Genomic DNA, 20,266 nt, shown 5'->3' with positions numbered 1-20,266 from the left:
GCTCTGGCCTCAAACACTCTGAGAAGCTCTCTGGCGACGAATACGCAAATTCCAAGTGATTCCATGTTCTGCTGAAGCCCTTACAGGATTCTGGAAGCTCAGGACCCTAACCTCTGTTCCCTGGGCCCCTGTCCACAGCAGTAATGGATGCCCGGAATGGGACTGGGCTTAGTTCTTTACACGTAACCTGGAAATCTGACTTTTTAGGAAGTCAGGCTGCCCCTAGTCACCCTCAGTGGCAGAAATGGATACATCTTGGAATTGCCCCAAACAGGCATTTTACAGTCGCTGAAAGCTTGGGGTGGGGTTTACAGGAAAATGCAGCTAGTCGCTCGATCACAAGGTTATTACCTTTTCTGAGATTTCAATGGTTACTTTAAGTTGACCTCCCCTGCAAAAGGCAGATGAAATGCAAAAGTATTGCGAAACTGTGGCAGAAAAAATAAGTCCAAACATCAGTCGTAAAAGCCCAGGCAGTCTCACCCCCTGGCAAGTTGGTTTTCATTTCAGTACCCGTGGTTGGCTGTTAAGGAAAGTGGAGCCCATCAGAACTGGGTTAAAGCTGATGGGCCAAACAGTAGACTTCAGCTTCAAACTATCTAGAAACCCACACCCAGCCACCAAAAACACATGTTAAAACAACTCTAATTGTACATTTCAAAGAACAAATAATTTCGCTTTGCTGTGGCCACTGGTCATTCCAAACTAAACACATCTATGTCTTGTGCTTTGTTTTTATGCATATTTTGGGGAAAGATTGGTTGGGTGTGAGCTATTGCTTCGCTTCCCTTTTTTTGTGTATAATTTACTACTGAGCCTTGAGAAGGGCAGCTCAAATATTGTAACGTACATTAAGCTCTGGGGATAGCTATTTGCCCGGCCTGAGACTCATGCCCCAGGTGGAGGGGAGGCACTTTGATTAACAAGTCCTCCAGGATTATAGCCAGTAAGGGAAACTTTGCTGTTGGCAGAAAAAGGGAGCATGGAACCTAGGCAGGCAAACCCAGCGCCTGTCCACCGCAGTTTGGCTTCAAGCAGAAGAGGACTTGCGAAGCAGTTGGGGGGCAAAGGCTCCACTTTGGTCCCACTTCATGGGACCAACAAGTAGCCCAATGAGTCTCCCTGGCATTGGACTCCACCTTCCCTGCTTCCCCTGGGTGATGGGTGGTGGGTCTCCTGGCCCTGGGCTCACTGTGTGGAGAGACTGTCAGTACCTTAGGGCCACCAGAGAGCCGCGAGTTCTGGGCTAACTGGGGCTGGGACCTCCATGCTGTGGATGGCCCCTGAGCAACTAAGAGCCCACCAGGCTGCAGTCTTTCCAGCCTCTGCCCCTTGAGAAGCACCCTAGTCCAGTGGCCTCCATCTCCTCGGGTGTGAAATGGTGACAAGTGCAGTGCCCAGATCACAAGGCGATCGGGAAGAAATAACATAATGCTCCCACAGTGCTGAAAAAAAAGGTGCCCAGTGCATGCCGGCTCTTGATGGTACGGAGCCATCCATAGCTATGATCTGGCCTCAGCCACCCTAGGAGGACTCCAGTTCCCTCTTCTGAAGTCCTGTCTACTTGACTGGACACAGGGCACCTTGGCATCCCCCTCTCCTGGCAGCAAGGAGGGTACAAGTTCCTGTCTAAATACCTGAATGGTTGGGACACTGCTGTTCCTCACATCAGCGCCCAGGAACACCAGCCCGCCTAAGGGCATGTCTACTGCCCAGGAGAGATGGTGCCGCTGGGGCTGACCCCACTTCTGATACCAGGACCCCGCCCTGCAGCCAGGTCAGGTTTCACAGGCCTCAGCCTCCGTCATTTCTCTAACCGACCTCTCCTGCTGAGATCCTAGCAAACGCGCGGAAGTGCAAATCTGGGAGATTCGGGGGCAAACTCAGCCCCTTTCCTTGGACTCCCCAGCCCCAGATGGAATGAATCCCATAGGAAGTACAGAAAAAAACATAAAAAGACAAAGGGAGAAATCACCCATAATCCCACCTCTCAGAAATAACCACCCATTTCATATGATTTTGTCTGTATTTTAAAAGATAAGGATGCCCCCCTCCACCATGAACACATAACTGAGATCAGATGCACATACACTGGGTTTCTATTCTAACATTATGCCCAAAATATCTTCCCATCATTCAATGTTTTTTAGATATATAGTTTTTATGTGGGGCCATAATTCCCTCAAATTTTATTTAAGTCATTGCCTAACGGTGAGTATTTAGTTTCTGGTTTCCTGGCCTCCCTTCCCTCCCAGGTCCCTGGGTATGGCTTGGTCCTGTCCCACTCACCTCTCAATTACAGGCTGATCCCATAACTTCTCGAATCTCCTCTTCCCAGAAACACCTAGCGCCATCCCACCCAGCAGAGTGGGCCCTTCAGACACAACAGTAGGTGTTATGGGTTCAAGTGCATCCTCCAAAAAGGCATGTTCAAGTCCTAACCCCAGTACCTTAGACTGTGACCTTTTTATTTTTTTCTTTTTTTTTAGAAATAGGAATGTTACAGATATAAAGAGTTAAGATGAGATCATATTGGGGTAGAACGGGCCCTAACCCAAGATGCCTGGTCTCCTTATAAGAAGAAGAGGAGCAAATAGCCATGGGACAACAGGGCAGAGACTGGGTGATGCATTTAAGGAAAGCCAAGGACTGTCAGCAAACCCTAGAAGCTACGAGAGGCAAGGAGGGATTTTCCTCTACAGGTTTCAGAGAAAGCATGGCCCGTTGACACCTGGATTTCAGACTTCCGGAACTGTGAGACAGTAAGTTTCTGTCGTTTTAAGGCACCTAGTTTGTGGTACCTTATACAGTAGCCTTAGGACACAAATACAGACTTCCTGAAATGCGTGACACTGACCCACCCACCAGATGGGCACTTTGGATACATTACCAGACAAAGGCAACCCAAGCTCCCGCACGCCTTTGGAAGCAGGGACTTGGGCTTCTGACTCCCTTTTCTTACTCTGCACCCGCATCCTCCTCTGACTGTGTCACCACCCTTTCTGACCCTTCCTCCAGCCACACTCCTGATGTCCCAGAATGCCTTGCAGCCACCCCTAAGAAGGGTAGTATAGGATAATCCCAAGATTGAACCCTGCAGGGCAGTGTCCTGTCACCTTAATAATGACGTGAGTGGGACTTCCCTGGTGGCGCAATGGTTAAGAATCCGCCTGCCAATGCAGGGGACACGGGTTCGAGCCCTGGTCCGGGAAGGTCCCACGTGCCGCAGAGCAGCTAAGCCTGTGAGCGACAACTACTGAGCCTGCTCTCTAGAGCTCGTGAGCCACAACTACTGAGCCCACGTGCCGCAACTACTGAAGCCCGTGCGCCTAGAGCCCGTGCTCTGCAACCAGAGAAGCCGCTGCAATGAGAAGCCTGCGCACCGCAATGAAGAGTGGCCCCTGCTCGCCGCAACTAGAGAAAGCCCGTGCACAGCAAAGAAGACCCAACGCAGCCAAAAATAAATAAATAAATAAATTGATTAATTAAAAAAAATAGAAGAAAATAATGATGTGAGTGACATCACCAAGCCCTTGTTGTGTGCCTAGCACTGTGCTAAACTTTTCACGTGGACAGTAACACCTATTTCTCACAGCAACCCCTTGGGGTAGACGTTGTTTCACAAGGGAGGAAACTGAGGCACGGACGGATTAAGTAATTTGCAGTCGGTGGAGCAGCTGGAATTCGAATGTGGGAAGTTGAATACCAGAGCCCAGCCAGCTCTGCGGTCTCTGCAGATGGACCATTAGGAGCCTTCCCTCTCCAACAACTCTCAGATTAACATTTAATTGGGGATTTAAAACGCTGCTCTTGTTAGCATGCCTGTGGTCTCTGCGCTGCAATCTTCCCCATTAAGTCGTGTTATGTAAACCACCAGCCCAGATGCCTCAGAGCGCGTGTATCTCCCGGTGCCCAGACTTGGCTCTAAACCCTGGTTCTTTCAAACCGGCAGCAGGGCAGGGAGGTCCTCGCCTGAACTTCGAGCTGAACTGCCCCAGGAGGGCCCACAGATCTCAGCCCCTGGGCTTGCTGGCTGGATGACCTTGGGTGTGTGGTCTTGCTTTCGTCTTCTGTAAAATGGTGCCCGTGGCATAGGAGGTTGCAAGAATCAAACGGGGTCTCACTGATGACGTGCTTAGCACAGCACTTGGGCTGTGTCTCTCCCTCCGAGGAAAGTCAGTTTCTCTCTCACACACAGACCCCATATATGGTCATTTATGGTAAGAATATCTGGCCATCTATTCTCCTCCTGGGTAAAAAAATGCACATTTAGCTTAAAACCCATGTGCCTCTGCACGTTTCAATGGAGTAAACATGAAAGAAACGAGGAACAAAGAGTAAATTCTCTTTTAGGAAGCTTCGATGGACAAACAGCAAGCTGGGGAAAACGGCAACATATCCGGGAGACAGCTCCTCTCTACAGAAAGAGCACTAACGAGTCAAAAAGAAGAAGAGATTTCTTTAAAGTCTGATATAAAAATGGGCAAAGGATACGACCAGACATCTCACAGGAGAATCAATGAAAGGGGCAGATAAGACGTTCCTCTTTGCTCATAATTAAAGGAATGCAAGTCTAAACAACCAAGCATTGCCACTGGTGAGATTTTTAAAGAACGATAATGACCAGGGTTGGCAAGGATGTGGGAAATGGGGGCTCTCATAAGCCATCCATGGGGGGTGTTGACTGTGCAACCCGTTCGGAAGGAAGGCTGGTAGAGGAGCTTAACCCATACATTTTGCTGCAGCAATTCCACGGCTAGGAATTTATACCCAAATCTGCAGGGGAAGGGGAGGCTAGGGGCAGGGAACAGTGTTCTAAGCAGGAGGAACAGGACGTGTGTGTGTGGAGACTGTGGTGGAAAGGGGTGTGGCTTGATGGACAGGGTGACACAGTGACTGTGTCCTGGTCACAGAAGGTGGCTGGTGACATCTTCTCTGCGGAGGAAGAAAGCTTGCCTGTGAAGTGTGTGGGGATGAGGGTCACACGGGGACCAAGGAGCATTGGCAGGGGCTCAGGGGAGGAGGCTGGGGTGTGAACACGGCTGAGCTGGATGGAGGCTCTGGCTGGGACTGAGTCCCATAAAACATAAGTGACTCTAGTTGGTGGACTTTCTTACCTCCTACATCTTGATAGAATATGAGTGTTTTAAATCGCAAAATGCCCCTGAGGGTGGCTGGTCGCCTCGATTAGATGCTAATGGTGGTAGTGAGGAGAAGAGAGCAGGGAAAATGGGCCAGAGTAATGACCTAGAGGACGTGTCTGGGGAGAGGCTCTGCGTCCCACCCTGCTTCTCCTCCCGGGGATGCTGTAAGACGGGGACCAGGGCAGAGCCTGCCTCAAGGGCTGAAGTAGGGGCGGCACTGAGCCCGGGATGGTTGGACACCTTGAATGCTGGTGAGTGTAGCCTATCACCATTACCAGTATCCTTACTGGGCACTAAATTTTGAGGGGGGGTCTATGGGGGGCCAAAATGACAGTTGAAAGCCCATGTCCTGTACTAGGAGGTTGGTGGGACTCCTTAGAATCAGAGACTTTCGGGGCTAGAAGCAAATCCAGGCAACTCCCTAGTCAGTGCTAGCCACCATCGTCCCGTTCGCTCTAGGATGCCTCCAGTGGTGGGGAGCTCACGACTTCTAGAGGCATCCCCTGCCCCTCCGCACCCTGCTGAGAGCCCTTCAGGGGACCCTCCACTGCCCTTGACATAATGTCTGACTCCTTCCCCATGGCCCTCGACGGTTCAGCCCCTGCTAACCTCTGACCTCGTCCACCCCCTGCACCTTCACTCCCTCCTCACCAGCCTCACCGGCCTTCTCTCTGGTCCCTGAACACACTGCTCTTTTCTTCTGCAGCCGGGCCTTTGCACATGCTACCTCCTCTCCCGGGGTGAACCTACTCTTCCGTCTCCTCTAGTTAAACCGCCCTCTTTTTTTCAAGTTTCAGCTATTTCACCTTTTCAGGGAGGCCTTCCTTAACCTCCCAATCCAGGCTAGATGCCGCGGACCTGCTCTGTATAGTCACTCTCATATCGTTATTACTTGCTAGCTGGAGATTTCATTGTCTGCTTGACTCCGACTTCGACAAGGGCAGGAGCTGCCCCATTTGTTTCTCGGTCCTCATCGTCTTCCCCCAGTGAGTGGCGCGTACACATCAAGGACCCCAAACGCAGTCTCTGATCGGAAACTCACCTGGGCCCCTCTCTGCTAGACAGGTCCGACCCCAGCAGTGAGGGCGGCCACCCTTCCCATTTCACAGGTCAGGAAACTGAGGCTGGCAGCTGGGGCTGGAGGAGGGTTATAGGAGATGGTATACAAGGAGGGCTGACCCTGGTTCGCTGAACAGGAACAGTTGCTAATTTTGTTGCTGTTGTCGGTATCATTAGACTAGCCACGGTGTTCTTGAGGACACACGGAACATCAGAGTGGGAAGAAAAGACAGCACCCACCAAAAGGAGATGGCCAGGAAGGGACGCACCCAAGCTCAAGTTGAACTGGCGCCTGGCTGAGAGCCCTGAACTGCCTCTCTCTTCTCCGGGTCTGGAGAGTCGAGTGCAGGCTCCAGCTCTCAACACTGACAGCAGGGAGGGTTCACAAGGCTCTTGGTGTCCAGTGCTGACCACACGACGTCTCATTTAACCCTTCGATCATCCCTTGAGGGTACAGCTATCACCATTCTCAACTCACTGATGGGGACATAGGTGACAAAGCTAAAATGGGGCCCAGGTCTGTTCAGTTCCCAAGACGCTGCTCTCAAGCTCTCCGTAGCACAGAGAGAGACACGTGATAGATTCTAAGACACGTGTTAGATTCAGCTGAGACCAGGCAACCTCCCGTCGCACAGGTAGAGGTCCTGCGCGGGCACCAGCCCTGCCTCCCCAGTGTCCCCATGCCCATTGGACTGGTTGCCCTTCCCGCTGGGAGGCCTGACATTCTCTGGGACATCCTGTTCACCGTGACACCTGCACTCCCAGCTCCAGGGTCAGGGGCGGGCTTTGCACAAAGGGCTTCTGAAAGCCATTCTGGTTTGAGGAACAGTCACACCACCACCCCTGGCCACAACTCATGGCCACCTCCGGCGCCAACTTCAGAATTCAGTTCCTTCCCTAGAGTCCCCCCAGCTCAGCTCAGATGCCCTCAAGTTCAGAGACCGACTTGGGCAGTGAAGCACTGTTATCCTGGAAGTCTTACCAGGGGCTCATTCTGGCTTAGTTTTCATGAACATAGTGAACTTGCAATGCATTTCCCAAAGACTTCTTCAATGGAACTTCTTACTAGCTTGCCATCCAGATGGTTTGGAAATCAAGGAAGCTGCTCTATTAGCCTTGAGTTGGTTGTTTTGAATTTGGAGATCCCAGCCTCGGTCAGAACATGAGTGAAACAGCCGGCCATGACGATCTGTCTACAACACGAGCCACGCAAAGCGGCAAGGGGCAGATTCTGTTCAAAATTCTTCTTTGTTTTAAATAACGAATACAATTACCGATCTCTTTTCACCTTTGATTTTTCAGACGAGTGTAGTTAATTTTCTCCCCAGTTTTTACTTTGGTTTTGAAACAGAGCCCCCATATCAACAACTAATTTATTATGGAATGGCCCGTGATTTTTTTTCTAGTTAATCTGTCTCTAAGGGATAACTTGCCACTGCAAAGTATATGGCTAGAGATAAAAGCAGGACTGAGATTAGAAAAAAAAAAAAATACAAATGAGAGGGAAAAAAGAAGCTGTGGTTTTTCATTTTTCCCCTCAAGCATAAATTGTTGAGTAAGGAGATTTTTAAACGCCAGAGGTTGCTGGGGAGTGAACCAAAGCTGGAAGCCACTGCACTGGTACAAGACACATCTGGCGTTGCAGGGTTTTGAGGAGGGTTTGCTCCAGCGGGTAACTAACCACGCTTACCCACAGCCTAGCTCCTGTTATCCCCAGGGAGGACATTTTCAGAGACAAGAGGGAGAGAGGACAAATGGGAAAAATCAACATCCAAATTAGAAACTACCTAGATTGTGTTGTTTTTCTTGGGCCCACTGTGTCTTTGATTTCCTGATTGCTCAGAGTAAGCATAACAAAATCCATCTGACCCGGTGATTTTGACAGATTCATCTCAAAATCTACCAGTTGAATTAGATCTGCCCATACCAGCGAGTCTCCACTGCGGACAACTGTGGCCCCCCAGGGGACATCTGGCAGTGTTTGGGGACACTTTTGGTTGTCATAACTGGGAGGTGTTGCTACTGGCATGTGGTAGGTGGAGACCAGGGATGCCGCTACACCACCTCCAGTGCACGGGACGACCCCCAGCAGAGAAGGATCTGGACCACAACATTAGCAGTGCCGAGGCTGAGAAACCCTGGGTGTGTGTGTGTGTGTGTGTGTGTGTGTGTGTGTGTGTGTGTGTGTGTGTGTGTGTGTGTGTGTGTCACGGTGAGTTCCCGTGCTGGGGCCGTTGGTGTGCCTACACTAAAGTTTTTGAACCTGGAGACGTGAAGTTCAGGCTTCCCTCAGCTCAGATACCTAAATTATCTAAGTATCTGAAGGATTAACGGGGTTCTGTTTCCTTTCACTAAAGTACAAAGAGCCTCTTCCCTGGTGATACAGCCAGTGGTGAAAAGGACTTTTGAAAAAGGGTTCAGTGGAAAATGGTTCCTGGCTTAGAGCAAGGAACTTTGAAGGCAGCCCGCATGGGACCGGCGCCCTTCCTAGCGTCTGGGTCTGAATCACGGGCTCCACAGCGGACTCCTGCGCTCGCCTGGGCCCGCCGGGCACTCTTGGCTTCTCTCCTGTGGAATCTGTCTGACTTGCGGCGGTGAAAGGTCGCCAAGGAGCAAAGCAGCAGGACTCCGGAGAAGAGCCGCGAGGCTACACTTGCAGTGATTTTATTGGCAGGACAGAAGCTCGGGGCTTGCCAAGGACAACAGCACTGCGCGGTGACCAAGACTGCAGGTTCCTGGGGTAAAATCTGTCCTGCTGCGCTGGACTGTCCCATTCCCACGGGGAGGAACAGCCCGGGAGGAGGTGGAGGAGACATGAAGACACAGCATCCCCCTTCTCCCCTCCCCAGCTCCGTGCCCCGAAGGAAAGTACACAGACTCTTTTCTCAGCCACCCCCTCCTCGCCCCCTTCCTTCCACCCTTACTGTCCTGGCACAGGGCTGCCGTGGCCGATCTTTGCTCTGAGGGAGGACTCCATGACGGCGGACGGCCGTGTGACCTCTCACCCCAGCCCTGAGATAAAGGTCCCCTTTTGGTGGGTGTATCTGCAGCTCTTCAAACTGCGAACACACCTTCCCTCCACTTTCCTTCAGACCCCGTTCATCTCTTCTTCAAATACCTTGCTTAGAAATTCGGGGCTGATTGCAGAGCTCCTGCAGGGAGACCTGACTTTGCTCCTTGCCCGTAGTGGAGTAAAGCGTGCTTGGCTGTACCTGCGCAGCGTGTCTTCCTGCAGGACCTGACGCCTCAGGGCCAGGAAGCAGGTGCTAGGTGCTTCTCCTGCTCTCCTTCTTGAAATCCTCACAGCAATCCCAGACAGAGGTGAGGGTCTGGTGAGCCCATTTGACAGATGAGAAGGTTGAGTCTAAGAGAGCTGATGGACATGCCTGCCCAAGGCCACACAGGTTGATATGAAGCTGATCTGGGCTTTTGTTCCTTCCTAGGCCCTAAGAAGACGCAGCGGGACAGCAGTTAGTCCTGGAGATGGCCCTTGTCTCCCCTACCAGGGGTCCTGTGGTCCTTTGCCTCCCCGGCCCAGGCCTGCTGGGCACCAGAAGTTAGGGGAGGGGCCCAGGGTCACTGTACCCTCCCCTAACTTCTTGCCCGGCTCTGCTGCAGGACACAGCTCTGAGTCCCAGCAGGTCTAGGATTCAGTGGGCAAGAGCAGACTCTGTAGCCTTGGTCTGAGTGACGTGGAGCTTGCACCTTGCCGAGGGAGTCTCAGTGGGCCTGGGATCCTCCTGAATTTTTTTGGAGGTCCCAGCCACCCCAGGGCCCGGAGCAGCTCCTGGTGCCTGGAGGTCAGCCTGCTGCGGGCGCGCATGTGGTGCCGGAACCGGCTTACCCCACACAGGGCCCAGGAAGAGCCTGGAGGTGAGGCAGGTGCTGGCCGGGGAGGCTGGAGAAGAGAGCGCAAAACGCAGAATCACCGGCCTGGTTCACGGGCGCATACGGCGGTCCCCAGGAAGCCCCAAGGAACTTCAGACGGCGGCTCCCTCCCTTCCGACCTCAGGCGGCGCGCCGGTGGGGGGAGGGTGGCACCTACCTCCCAAAAGCACCAGGACGCAAGCGTAGGGGAGCATGGCTGCGGGCATCCCGTCGGGGTGGCAGGACGGCCCCCAGGGAGAGGAGGCGTGGGCGCGGGGCTGTCCGGTGGCGGCGGACTCCGGGAGCCCGCCGGGCTCCTGCGAGGAAGTTGCGAGGGTCCTGCGCCCCCCTCGGCGCTCTCACGCGCTCACCTCCCGGGCTGTTGATGGTTGTAAGTCGAGCCGCGCACTCATAGGTCCAAGCTGCCAGAAGAGGTGGAGACAGCCTCGGGCGTTGCGCGCACTGCCGCGCCCGCGCCCAGCCCTCTGGCGCAGCTCCTCCAGCCATTCAGAACCCCCAGTCGACCCCCCTCCGTGCCCGGGCTCTTGCCTCCCCGCCAGGTCTTTGCAGTGAGCAGGGAGGCCTCCCTCAAACTCTTGTCCGGGACAAGTCAGACGGTGCGGTGCGCTCCTCCAGCCAAAGCGCACCCCTATCCAGGCCGTTTCCTAGAAGGGCGAGGGGGTCAGGGGAAGCTCCTGTACGCCCTCTGGGCCCTCAGACCCCCAAGGCTTCTATTCAGGCCTTACAGATACTCTTGGAAAAGTTGCGTCAGCTTGGAGGCGGGCGAGTGCAGGAGCGCGCAGTGAATGTGGCCAACCTGGGGCGCCCCGCAGCCCACAGCCGCTCTCTGGGATTAGCTCGTCTCCGCTCCAAAGAGCATCTGGGCAAACAGTGTGGAGTAGACCAGGGCGGTTCCCCCCACCCCAACTCCTCCCCTCCCCACATTTCCCATCTGAGTGAGTCAGCTGAGGGTGGCAGCTCAGAGGCAAGGCAGCTGCGAGGAGAGGGGCGAGGTATGGATGGGATGCCCCCAAACCAGTCACCTCCTACCCCGGACCCCAGGCCCTGGGCCTCCCCAGGCAGCTCCCCAGTGGCAGGCAAGCCTTGAAGAACAGGAGTAGCATCTGGGAAGGAGGACCTCCCAAGTTCTTGGATTTATGAATGAAGAAGAGACAGAGAATCACTTGCATTAGAGAAATGTAAGTGGATCGTTCCTAGGGCGCACAGACCACCGGGAGAACGGAAGTAAAGCTGTGTGGGGGTGGGGGTGGAGACCTGAGATGCATAGGTCAAGGTGTCTGTTTTCATTGTGTTGTCCTTAACTGGGGGGTGGGGGGAGACAGAGAGAGAGAAGGTAGAACCAAGAAAGGAGAGAGAAAGTAAAAAGGGAGGAGGGGGAAGAGAGAAAAGGGCAGAGAGAGACACAAAGAAAGGTGGGGACAAAGGAATAAGGCTGAGGGGAGAGAGATGGACAGAAAGGAGAATGGAAAAGGGAGAAGGAATAAGAGAATGAGAAGAGGGAGGAAGAAAGGGAGAGAGTACGAGAAGAGAGATGGAGATTGTCGCCTTGGGGAGGACTTGGGCACGTAGGGACGGGTCCGTGTCCAGGGTGCACGTCCAGGCGGTTCACCTGCCCGCTAAAGGGCTTATAGACCCACCCGTCCACATCTGTGGGCTGCTTGGCCCTGGGGGTTGGTAGGCAGCACCCCATCTTTTGATTCATTTTCAGAAGTTCGGGTGAGGCTCCCAGGGGCCTCCGGAGCCTTTCAACTTCAACTTCAACCCAAGGACCCCCGACTGGGGACCCCCGGGGCTGTCCTTAGCTTTCCTCTTCTCCGGAGGCAGGCATGAGGCCACAGCGTGATCTTACACGAATGGAAATGTGAGAGAAGCGATCAATTCCCTTCCTGAAAATGACATTTTTTTCGGGTCTCTATGGATTGCTGAGAACAGCGTGAGACTCGAGGTGGCCCCCCCCGAAACCGCGATGGTACCAGCTCCCCGGCAGACAGTGGCCGCACGCGCGCCGCATCTTAAGTTTCTGTGAAAGGGGTAACTTATGGGCGGGAGGAGAGTTGTGAGGGGTGGTTATTTATAACTGCATAATTGTGATTATTTGTGGCAATTGTGTGCCTTTAATTTTTCAAAATGTACAATTATGGATAGTTTTAAACACTGCATGCTGTTCTGTCCGTGAGTGTTTGAGGCTGTACTCTCTGGACTTCCTGAATGCGGGCATTTTGCTGTCCCAGGTCGCTGACGGGGCTTTGAGTATTAATGGTTTGACACGGGGAGGAGGCGTGCCATTGATGTCTCAGGTGGGGTTATGATTCAGTACTTTCAGAACCTATTGTACTGCTATTAGAAATGGGAACTTCCCCGCAAAGCCTGGTGCTCGTGTATTAATTGTTGTATTGGCTTCTTTATAAATAAGAGGAATTTCTGATAATTATTTCGACCTTGGTGTGGGCCAGGTGCTTCAGATGCATATACTTTATATCCGGACAATCTGATGAGAAGTGGAAAGTATTGTTGGCCCCATTTCACAGAACGAGGAAACTGAGTTCAGAGAGGTTGGGCCACTGTCCCAAGGCCAGACAGCTGGAAGGTGGGAGAACTCCTGAGTCCCTGCTTGTGTCTGGGATGCTCTTGTGTCTGCACAGGATGCCCTGTCTGACCGTGCTCTTGGCTTCATTCTGAATCTGAAGATCCTAAACGAGAAAGCCCATTCTATGATAACAGCCATTCTTCGAAGAAGCTTAGGAATGACAGGGAAGCACTATTGCAAAGTGATGCCTAGGTCTTAGCTAAACTCATCTGTTGAGATCGAGAGTTACAGGTGGTACCCGCGCCTGCCCAGCCACACACTACCGGTGGGTGATGCTTGGGAGGATGGGAGAAGCTGGAAAGGGCCTTCGAGGCCGACTGGAGCCGCTCTCCTGGTTTTACAGGTGAGAAAACAGAAGCACAAGGGCAGATAAGCTCCCTGTTCAGCGCAGATTTTATTCAAAAAAAAAAAAAAAGAAAAGAAAAGAAAAGGAAATGAACAAGTAGCAAAGTAAAGGAGCTGTTACACTGGAGGATTACTGGACTGAATGTCAATATTATGACATAGAAAATATATATATATATATGTGTGTGTCATCTTGGGCATGTTACTTAACTTCTTGTCTCATATGTAAAGTGGGATAGTAGTAGTATTGTTGGGAAATTATGTGAGATAGTATATGTAACGTAGAGCACTTAGAATGGTCTATGGTTCAACCAAAGACTATATGTGTGTTTGCTTTCTTCATGGTATTTTATTGTGTACATGCAATAGAATTAATTTAGCTAGTTTCCCATTGATCAATGTATAGCATTTTCAATTCCTCTGCTATTCCAATGTTGTTGTGAATATCCTTACATATCCATCATGAACGAGACTCCCCTCTGGTCACAAGGAGATCAAACAAAAGAGAGAGAAGGAACTGAAGCTAAACTTATTTGGCTTCAAACATAGATATTTATTTTTAAGCAAAAAAGTTATATCGTCCAGACCTCGCATTTTGCTGAAGAAAGGGTGGTTTTCGCTCAGTTCCTGACCCCTTTCTTACCTACAGGACCATCACCCGAGAACACTGGAAATGGTGGTAATTATAAGGTTTTTGGGGGGAGAAGCCAATTCTTTCCTGAGCCCAGACTCTGCTGGCCGTGAGTCATGTCCGTGGGCATTATCGCGTTTTGGCCTCCAGAGGTGCGCTTTTCTGAGTTGTCAACCGCAGGGGCCCTCCCCAAGTGGTCAGAGCAGCAGGGGGTACGGGGGGGGGACACAGGGCGGGCTTTGCTGGAGCCAAGCACAACCCGTGTGAGGGAGGGCCATGAGCCAGATGTCCAGGGTGGGTGGGAGGCCGGCCCTCTGTGCTGTGTTTATCTCCCACCCCACCCTCCCGCCAGATCAAAGTCCGGGGCTGGGCCGATAGGAGAGCTTCGCAGACTGGGCCGCTTTCTTCCCTCTCCACCAAACACCTACCTCCTCAACCTTGTCCCTGTTAAAAACACCACGGGAAGATAAGATCACCCCACGAAATCTTGCTATAAAATGGTCTGTTTCCTCTGCTTGTTATCAAGGGTGTCTGATCAAAGAAGTGGTGCCTGGGCCTGGTTATCTAATAACCAAATAAACATCCAGGCCGGCTTCCCTGGCTGGGAAAGGCAGGCGGGGGCTGCTCTGGATGAAGTGAGGGGCAGATCAGAGCAGGCTGGACACCCCCCTTGGTGACCGTTCCTGCCTACAGAGCATCACATTTGCTGGCCCCGGAGTAAACCAGACCCTCACGACCACCCCTATGTCTCAGATGGGGAGACTGTTCTTGTCGTCTGGGATAAGCCCGTGGTCCCGGGGTAATGGACACTCATTTGTTGCCTCTGGTAGTTGCCGTGGTGTCGGCCTTGCCCCCATTGCACTGGTGCATCTCCCTGCCTGCACCCGCCCCCATGCCTTGCACAGGCCTTGTGTGTGATGGGGGCTCGCTACGTTTTGTTGAATGAATGAATGAATGATCAAGTAAACTGTCAAAGAATGAGCCCTGGGTCATGTCAGAAGACTTGATGGCAAATCTCAATGCTACCACTTAGCAACTCACGAGGGTTACGGCCAGGGTGAGGGGACCAGGGCTCGAAAGCTGAAGGGGTGCCCACCGTCAGGCCCTGCAGGTGCAGGGTGAGTGCCTGAAGCCGAGCGCCTCCTTACATCCTGAGCCCTGGGTGCCTCCCTGGCCTCATCTGGTCCCAGCCCTGCAACTCACCCTGTCTCCGTTTCCTCCTCTGTAAAACGGGGATAATGCCCACGCTACCCTGTAGGATTAAGAAGACAGTGCCCAAGTGGGCGCTGGGTGAGGATCCAGTCTTCTCAGGCCCTGAGACTCCCTGGAGGGAAGTCAGAGCTCACACCGCTGGTGTGAGATGGAGCCTGGATGAGACCTGCTCTGGGGCTTAAGGTCCGGCTCCTCAGCCTGACCCTAACCGCCTGGGACCAAAATGACTCCCGGTTCACCTGCCTCTGGGGGAGGCAGATTGTGAGAATGTCCTGGGATGCCCAGAAGCTCCTCCCACCAGCCCTCACACCTGTCTCAGTCTTCTTGCTCCCTCAGGCTGTTGTGGGGAGGAAGGGGGCACTGGAGGGCTCAACCCAGCACCTGACACGTAGGTGTTCAGTGAACACATTTTGGATGGATGGATGGGTGGGTGGATGGATGGATGGATGGGTGGATGGGTGGGTGGATGGATGGATGGATGGGTGGGTGGGTGGATGGATGGATGGATGGATGGATGGGTGGATGGATGGATGGGTGGATGGGTGGACGGATGGGTGGGTGGATGGATGAATAGGTGGATGGGTGGATGGGTGGGTGGATGGATGGATGGATGGGTGGGTGGATGGATGGATGGGTGGGTGGATGGATGGATGGATGGGTGGGTGGATGGATGGATGGGTGGGTGGGTGGATGGATGAATAGGTGGATGGGTGGGTGGATGGGTGGATGGATGGATGGATGGATGGATGGATAGGTGGATGGGTGGATGGGTGGGTGGATGGGTGGATAGTTGGATGGGTGGATGGATTGATGGGTAGAATGACCTACCATTTCAGTTGTCATGATTGTTGTTCTGGGTGGTACCCAAGCTGAATGGTTTGTTGATTTTATCCTCTCATTTGTTAATTTGTTAGTAATAACTCACTGATACACTAACTCATCCTTGGGTTGCTGGTCCCCATGCTGTGGAGATGCATCATAATCCCTGCATTCAACATGTGCTCATTCACCAAAGTTGGGCCATATGTTCCCCCATGAGTAGCCACAGAGCCCAGCATAGTGGGAAGATGCTTCAACTCTTTCCTGAGTGAAGAGCAAGCACTTGTTCTCGTGTCACCAGGCTCGCTTGCCTGGGAAGTTTGTGGTTGGTTTTCTTTTGAAATCTCTGGGTCCCCAGCCCAGCCAGCATCTCTCATTGATGCCAGGGCTGCTCATGGTTGGCACAAAGTTGATTATTTCTCTCCCATTATAACATGAACACTGTTCCTGATATACTTTTTGGAAAATACAAAGTAGAAAGAATAAAAATGACAGTCACTCGGGATCTGACCACACGAGGACAAGCCTGGCTGGCGCTGGGATGTATGACTTTCTTCTCCATTTATATTTACATTTTCCAATCTGTGGTCAAATTTAATAATGTGAATGTCTAAATAAACCACTAATTCCCCAATTTCACCTTTTGGCTTAATTTTCCAGCCTTTAAGGAACAGCCAGGTGCAGGGCCACGGGGGCAGGGGAGACAAGAGGACAGAAAGCGAAGTCGTATTAGTCATATTCTTTTTTGGCCTGTGTAGCCCGAGTGTTGGATTTCCTCTTGTTTTATTTTGTTTGAGCCTTTCGACGTGTTAGGTGTCTGTTTGTAAACTTTCCTCTGCTTCCGATTTCAGTCTGGAAGCAGCAGATTGATTTTAAATAGAAATACCTTGAAGGTGGTGTTGTTTGGGGGCTAGAAAATCCATCCACAGGGGTCCCACCACCAACTGCCAAGTGGAAGTTTTATGGCTGGTTCACGACATCAATAGAGGAGGCAGTGCGTCGTCTGGGGAGCAGGTGAGCTCCGTTCCAGGGGAGCAGACAGAAATTTGGGGGTGGGGGGAAGCTTACACGTGCTCAGGGCACAGCCCAAGCAGAAGAACTTACTTAGTTTTTCTTTCCTTCTTTTCTTTTTTTTTCAGCTTACAATTAACATTCAGAGTTCAGTCTCCACCCTCCCTCTTGAAATGGAATTTTTATCTTTTGATTCACACTGCAAGATAAAATCCCGGTTTATCCAATTGCATGAATAATTGATAAGCTCTTTCCAACTTGCCAGAAGCAACTTAGCAGTCTCGCCTTGCAGCCTGGAACCCCTGGCCATTTCTGCAGTACCAGCCACAGGCCCTGGCACAGTTTCTCCTTGGAGTCCACCGACTTTCTGTCTCAGGGGTGGGATTTATCTCTTGATCCAGATTCGGGAGTTACAGATTAGGGACCTAGGCTTCCAGCGTCGGGGATGCGGGGAGGAGGGGAGGCAACGTCGGTGTCCACTTAGATTTCCTGAAATTGAGTCTGTGACAGGTGTGGATTCCGCTGGGAGCCTCCTGGCTGGCGGCTTCAGAGTTCACGGCATTAATTAACTCTAATCTGTTCCCTGATAGTTTAAACCAGACCCGAGATGTGAAGGTATTTTCTTTCCTAAAATGTAAGGGGCTTAATGAGATAGCAAAGAGGGCCTGTGTCTCGCCTCTTTAATGCACTTGGCTCTCTGGCCGTGTTTATATGATAAAAGCAGTGGGGTGTAATTTATGTGCTTAGCTGGGGTTTATCCTTTTTAAGCAGGTCTGGACGGCTTACCTGTTATATTTGGCTCAAGCCTAGCTTAAAAAAGAATTGATAGAGTGTACTGCAGAATGTCCCAATTCTGCAACACCAAAGGTAAAAGTGACTTGGGGTACTGGTGCAAAATGCCCCTAAGGAAAAGGGTTGACAAGATCGTGTGTCTTCCTCCCCCTCCCACGCTCCAAGCATCTTCCCAACGGCTTTCATGGTGGGTTTGATGGGGCTGAGATTGCCTGTGCCTTGTGGCTGGCGGGGTCTCGGATTGAAACCCGTCGAGAGGAGTCAGCTTCCAGGTCTCTCGGGAGCTGTGTAGTCCTATCTCGCCTCGGGGGAAGTGGGGAAGCGGGGCTTTAAGCAGCCGCTCTCATTTATCAACCACACCATTCATTCCGTTTTCTCTTTCATTTGCAGAAGGTGGAGAGAAAATGAATCAGAGGCGGTTTTTTTTTTTTTTCCTGGCCTGTTTCCCCAAAGCTCCAGGAAATTAAGAAACATGCCGTTCGTTTTAGCAAACAATTTAAGCAAACTCAAACCAGAGGTCTCACCAAAGGCCTGGGATCTGAATGAGACCCCGTTCGTGGTCCTGGTCCTCCTCATGGATGCTGCCAGAAGTAGAGGAGGAGCCGGTGGGGAAGGAGGGGGAACGGGGGCATCTGCGGGCTGCGACTGACCTCCCTGCAGACCCCCAGGGTCAGTGGGCCTTTCCTTGGAAGCTGGTCCCCGACATGGCACTGGGTGGCCTTCTCCTGCCCCACCTAAACCCATAGGTTCCTGCAGTGTCTCCAGGCTGTGTGGTTTATTGGGAAGTAGAGTGTGTGGCGGGTTTCAACTGTCTGCGCTCTACCAAAAATGTTAATGGGGTGAGCTCTGCCCCAGCGCGGACACAGTGGAACGCAGATCGTACGGGCTGCACCATCACGAGGGTGATTCTGGTGTTTAAGATGCACGTTTTGTTGGACCACACTGATGGCTCTCCAGTAGCTGTTCTGAGTAAACGAGAAGATGTATGTAAAGCTGCAGTCCCGGTGCTTGGCCCAAAGTGAGCGTCGGGTTGTGATAGCAGTGACGATGACAGTGATGATGGCAGTGATGATGGCAATGACGATGACAGTGACGATGGCAATGATGATAGCAGTGACGATGACCATGATCAGGAGGAGTCAGGATGTCAGGGGTCAGGGTTCTGGCTCCAGCCCAGCCAAACCACTCACTGCCACAGTGACCTCGGCGCATCCCTGTTTACCTCTGCACTCACGTTGTTTGTCCATAAAACATCCAAAATGCATTGGAGGGAGGTGAGAAGTGAGCTTGAGAAACTGACACCCCACAGCTTCTGGCTTCCAGGGGTGTAGCTTTCTTTCCTCTCTCTCTCTCTTTTTTTTTTTTTTCTAATTCCAACGTGAAATACATGCCTATTACAGAAAATTGTAATAAGCAGAAACACACCCCTAGGAAGACCAGAGTCTATTCATCCTTCAGTCATTCATTCAGCAGACACTTGGTGGTGGTGGGGTGGGAATGGAACCAAGACTTGGGCTTTTGCATAGAAATCAACACGTCAATTCTAAAATGCAAAGAGTTGTGTGACTGGAATTGTGTTGACTCTATAAATTGGTTTTAGAAGGACTGACACCTTAATATTGACTCCCAATCCACTGACATGACATCTCTCTCCATTTATTGAGGCCTTTGTTTCCTTCATTACTATTGTTTTGTTTTCAACATATAGGGTTTGTATGTGTTTTGTGAGATTCGTACCTAATTATTCATGGATTTGGTGCTATTGTAAATGGTACCTTAAAATATTTCAATTTCCAATTGTTCATTGCAAGTGTCTAGAAATACAATTAATTTTTGTATATAGACCTTGTATCCTAGAACCTCACTAAATTCACTTTTTAGTTCTAGTAACTTTTTCATAGATTCTTTGGAATTTTTTGTGTAGATAATTATGTAATCTATGAATATAGACAGTTTCATTTCTTCCTTTCTGAAGGAGATGCCCTTTCCCCCCTGGATTTATTGCAGCAGTACCAGATTGAGTAGGAATGATGAGAGCCAATATCCTTGTCTTGTCCTGGATCTTAGGAGTAAGGCATTTAGTCTTTATTATGTGTGACGTTAGCTGTAGGTTTTTTGTAGATGCCCTTTATCACTTTAGATGCTCTTCTAGTCCTTGTTTTCTGAGGTTTTGTTGTTGTTGTTGTTTTAATCATGGATGTGTCTTTATAAAATGCTTTCTCTGCATCTTTTGTGATGCTCATATGATTTTTCTTCTTTCACCTGCTGATATGGTGAGTTTCATTGATTGATTTTTTAATGTTGAGCCAGCCATACATTCCTGGGATAAAGTCCGCTTGACTGTGATGAATTATCCTTTTTATATATTGTTGGATTTGATTTACTTGTATTTCATTAAAGATTTTTATCTATATTCATGGAGGTTATTCATCTGTAGTTTTCTTTTACTGTAATGTCTTTGATTTTGGCACCAGGGTAATACTGGTCTCATAAAATGAGTTGGGAAATGTTCCTTCCTCTTTTGTATTCTGGGAGAATATGTGAAAAATTGGTATTATCTCTTTCTTGAATATTTGGTAGAATTCAACATTGAAGCCATCTGGGCCTGGGGTTTTCTTTTTAAAAAGGTTTTAACTGTACATTTAATTTATTTAATAGATAAAGGATTATTCAGGTTATTTATTTTTTCCTGAATGAGCTTTGGCATTTTGTGTCTTTCAGGGAATTTCTCTATTTCACCTAAGTTGTCATATTTGTGGGCATAGAGTTGATTGTAAT

At 50.8% G+C, this 20,266-nt stretch overlaps 1 protein-coding gene across 1 annotated transcript in view; it reads right to left on the bottom strand.

The window, feature by feature from the left end:
• The window catches only part of APCDD1L (APC down-regulated 1 like), a 57,306-nt gene extending 38,691 nt beyond the window's left edge, over positions 1-18,615 (bottom strand). The window contains exons 1-4 of the mRNA XM_060123758.1: positions 18,432-18,615; positions 10,434-10,492; positions 10,249-10,387; positions 10,048-10,101 (exon numbers count right to left, since the gene is read on the bottom strand). Coding sequence (XP_059979741.1) covers positions 10,048-10,101; positions 10,249-10,387; positions 10,434-10,492; positions 18,432-18,615 — 436 coding nt within the window. The remainder of the gene's footprint in view (positions 1-10,047; positions 10,102-10,248; positions 10,388-10,433; positions 10,493-18,431) is intronic.
• Between the last annotated feature and the right edge of the window lie 1,651 nt (positions 18,616-20,266).

This window comes from Lagenorhynchus albirostris, chromosome 15 (genome assembly GCF_949774975.1).
Source record: "Lagenorhynchus albirostris chromosome 15, mLagAlb1.1, whole genome shotgun sequence".
Lineage (NCBI taxonomy): Eukaryota > Metazoa > Chordata > Mammalia > Artiodactyla > Delphinidae > Lagenorhynchus > Lagenorhynchus albirostris.
This window is presented reverse-complemented; position numbering and strand designations above follow the sequence as displayed.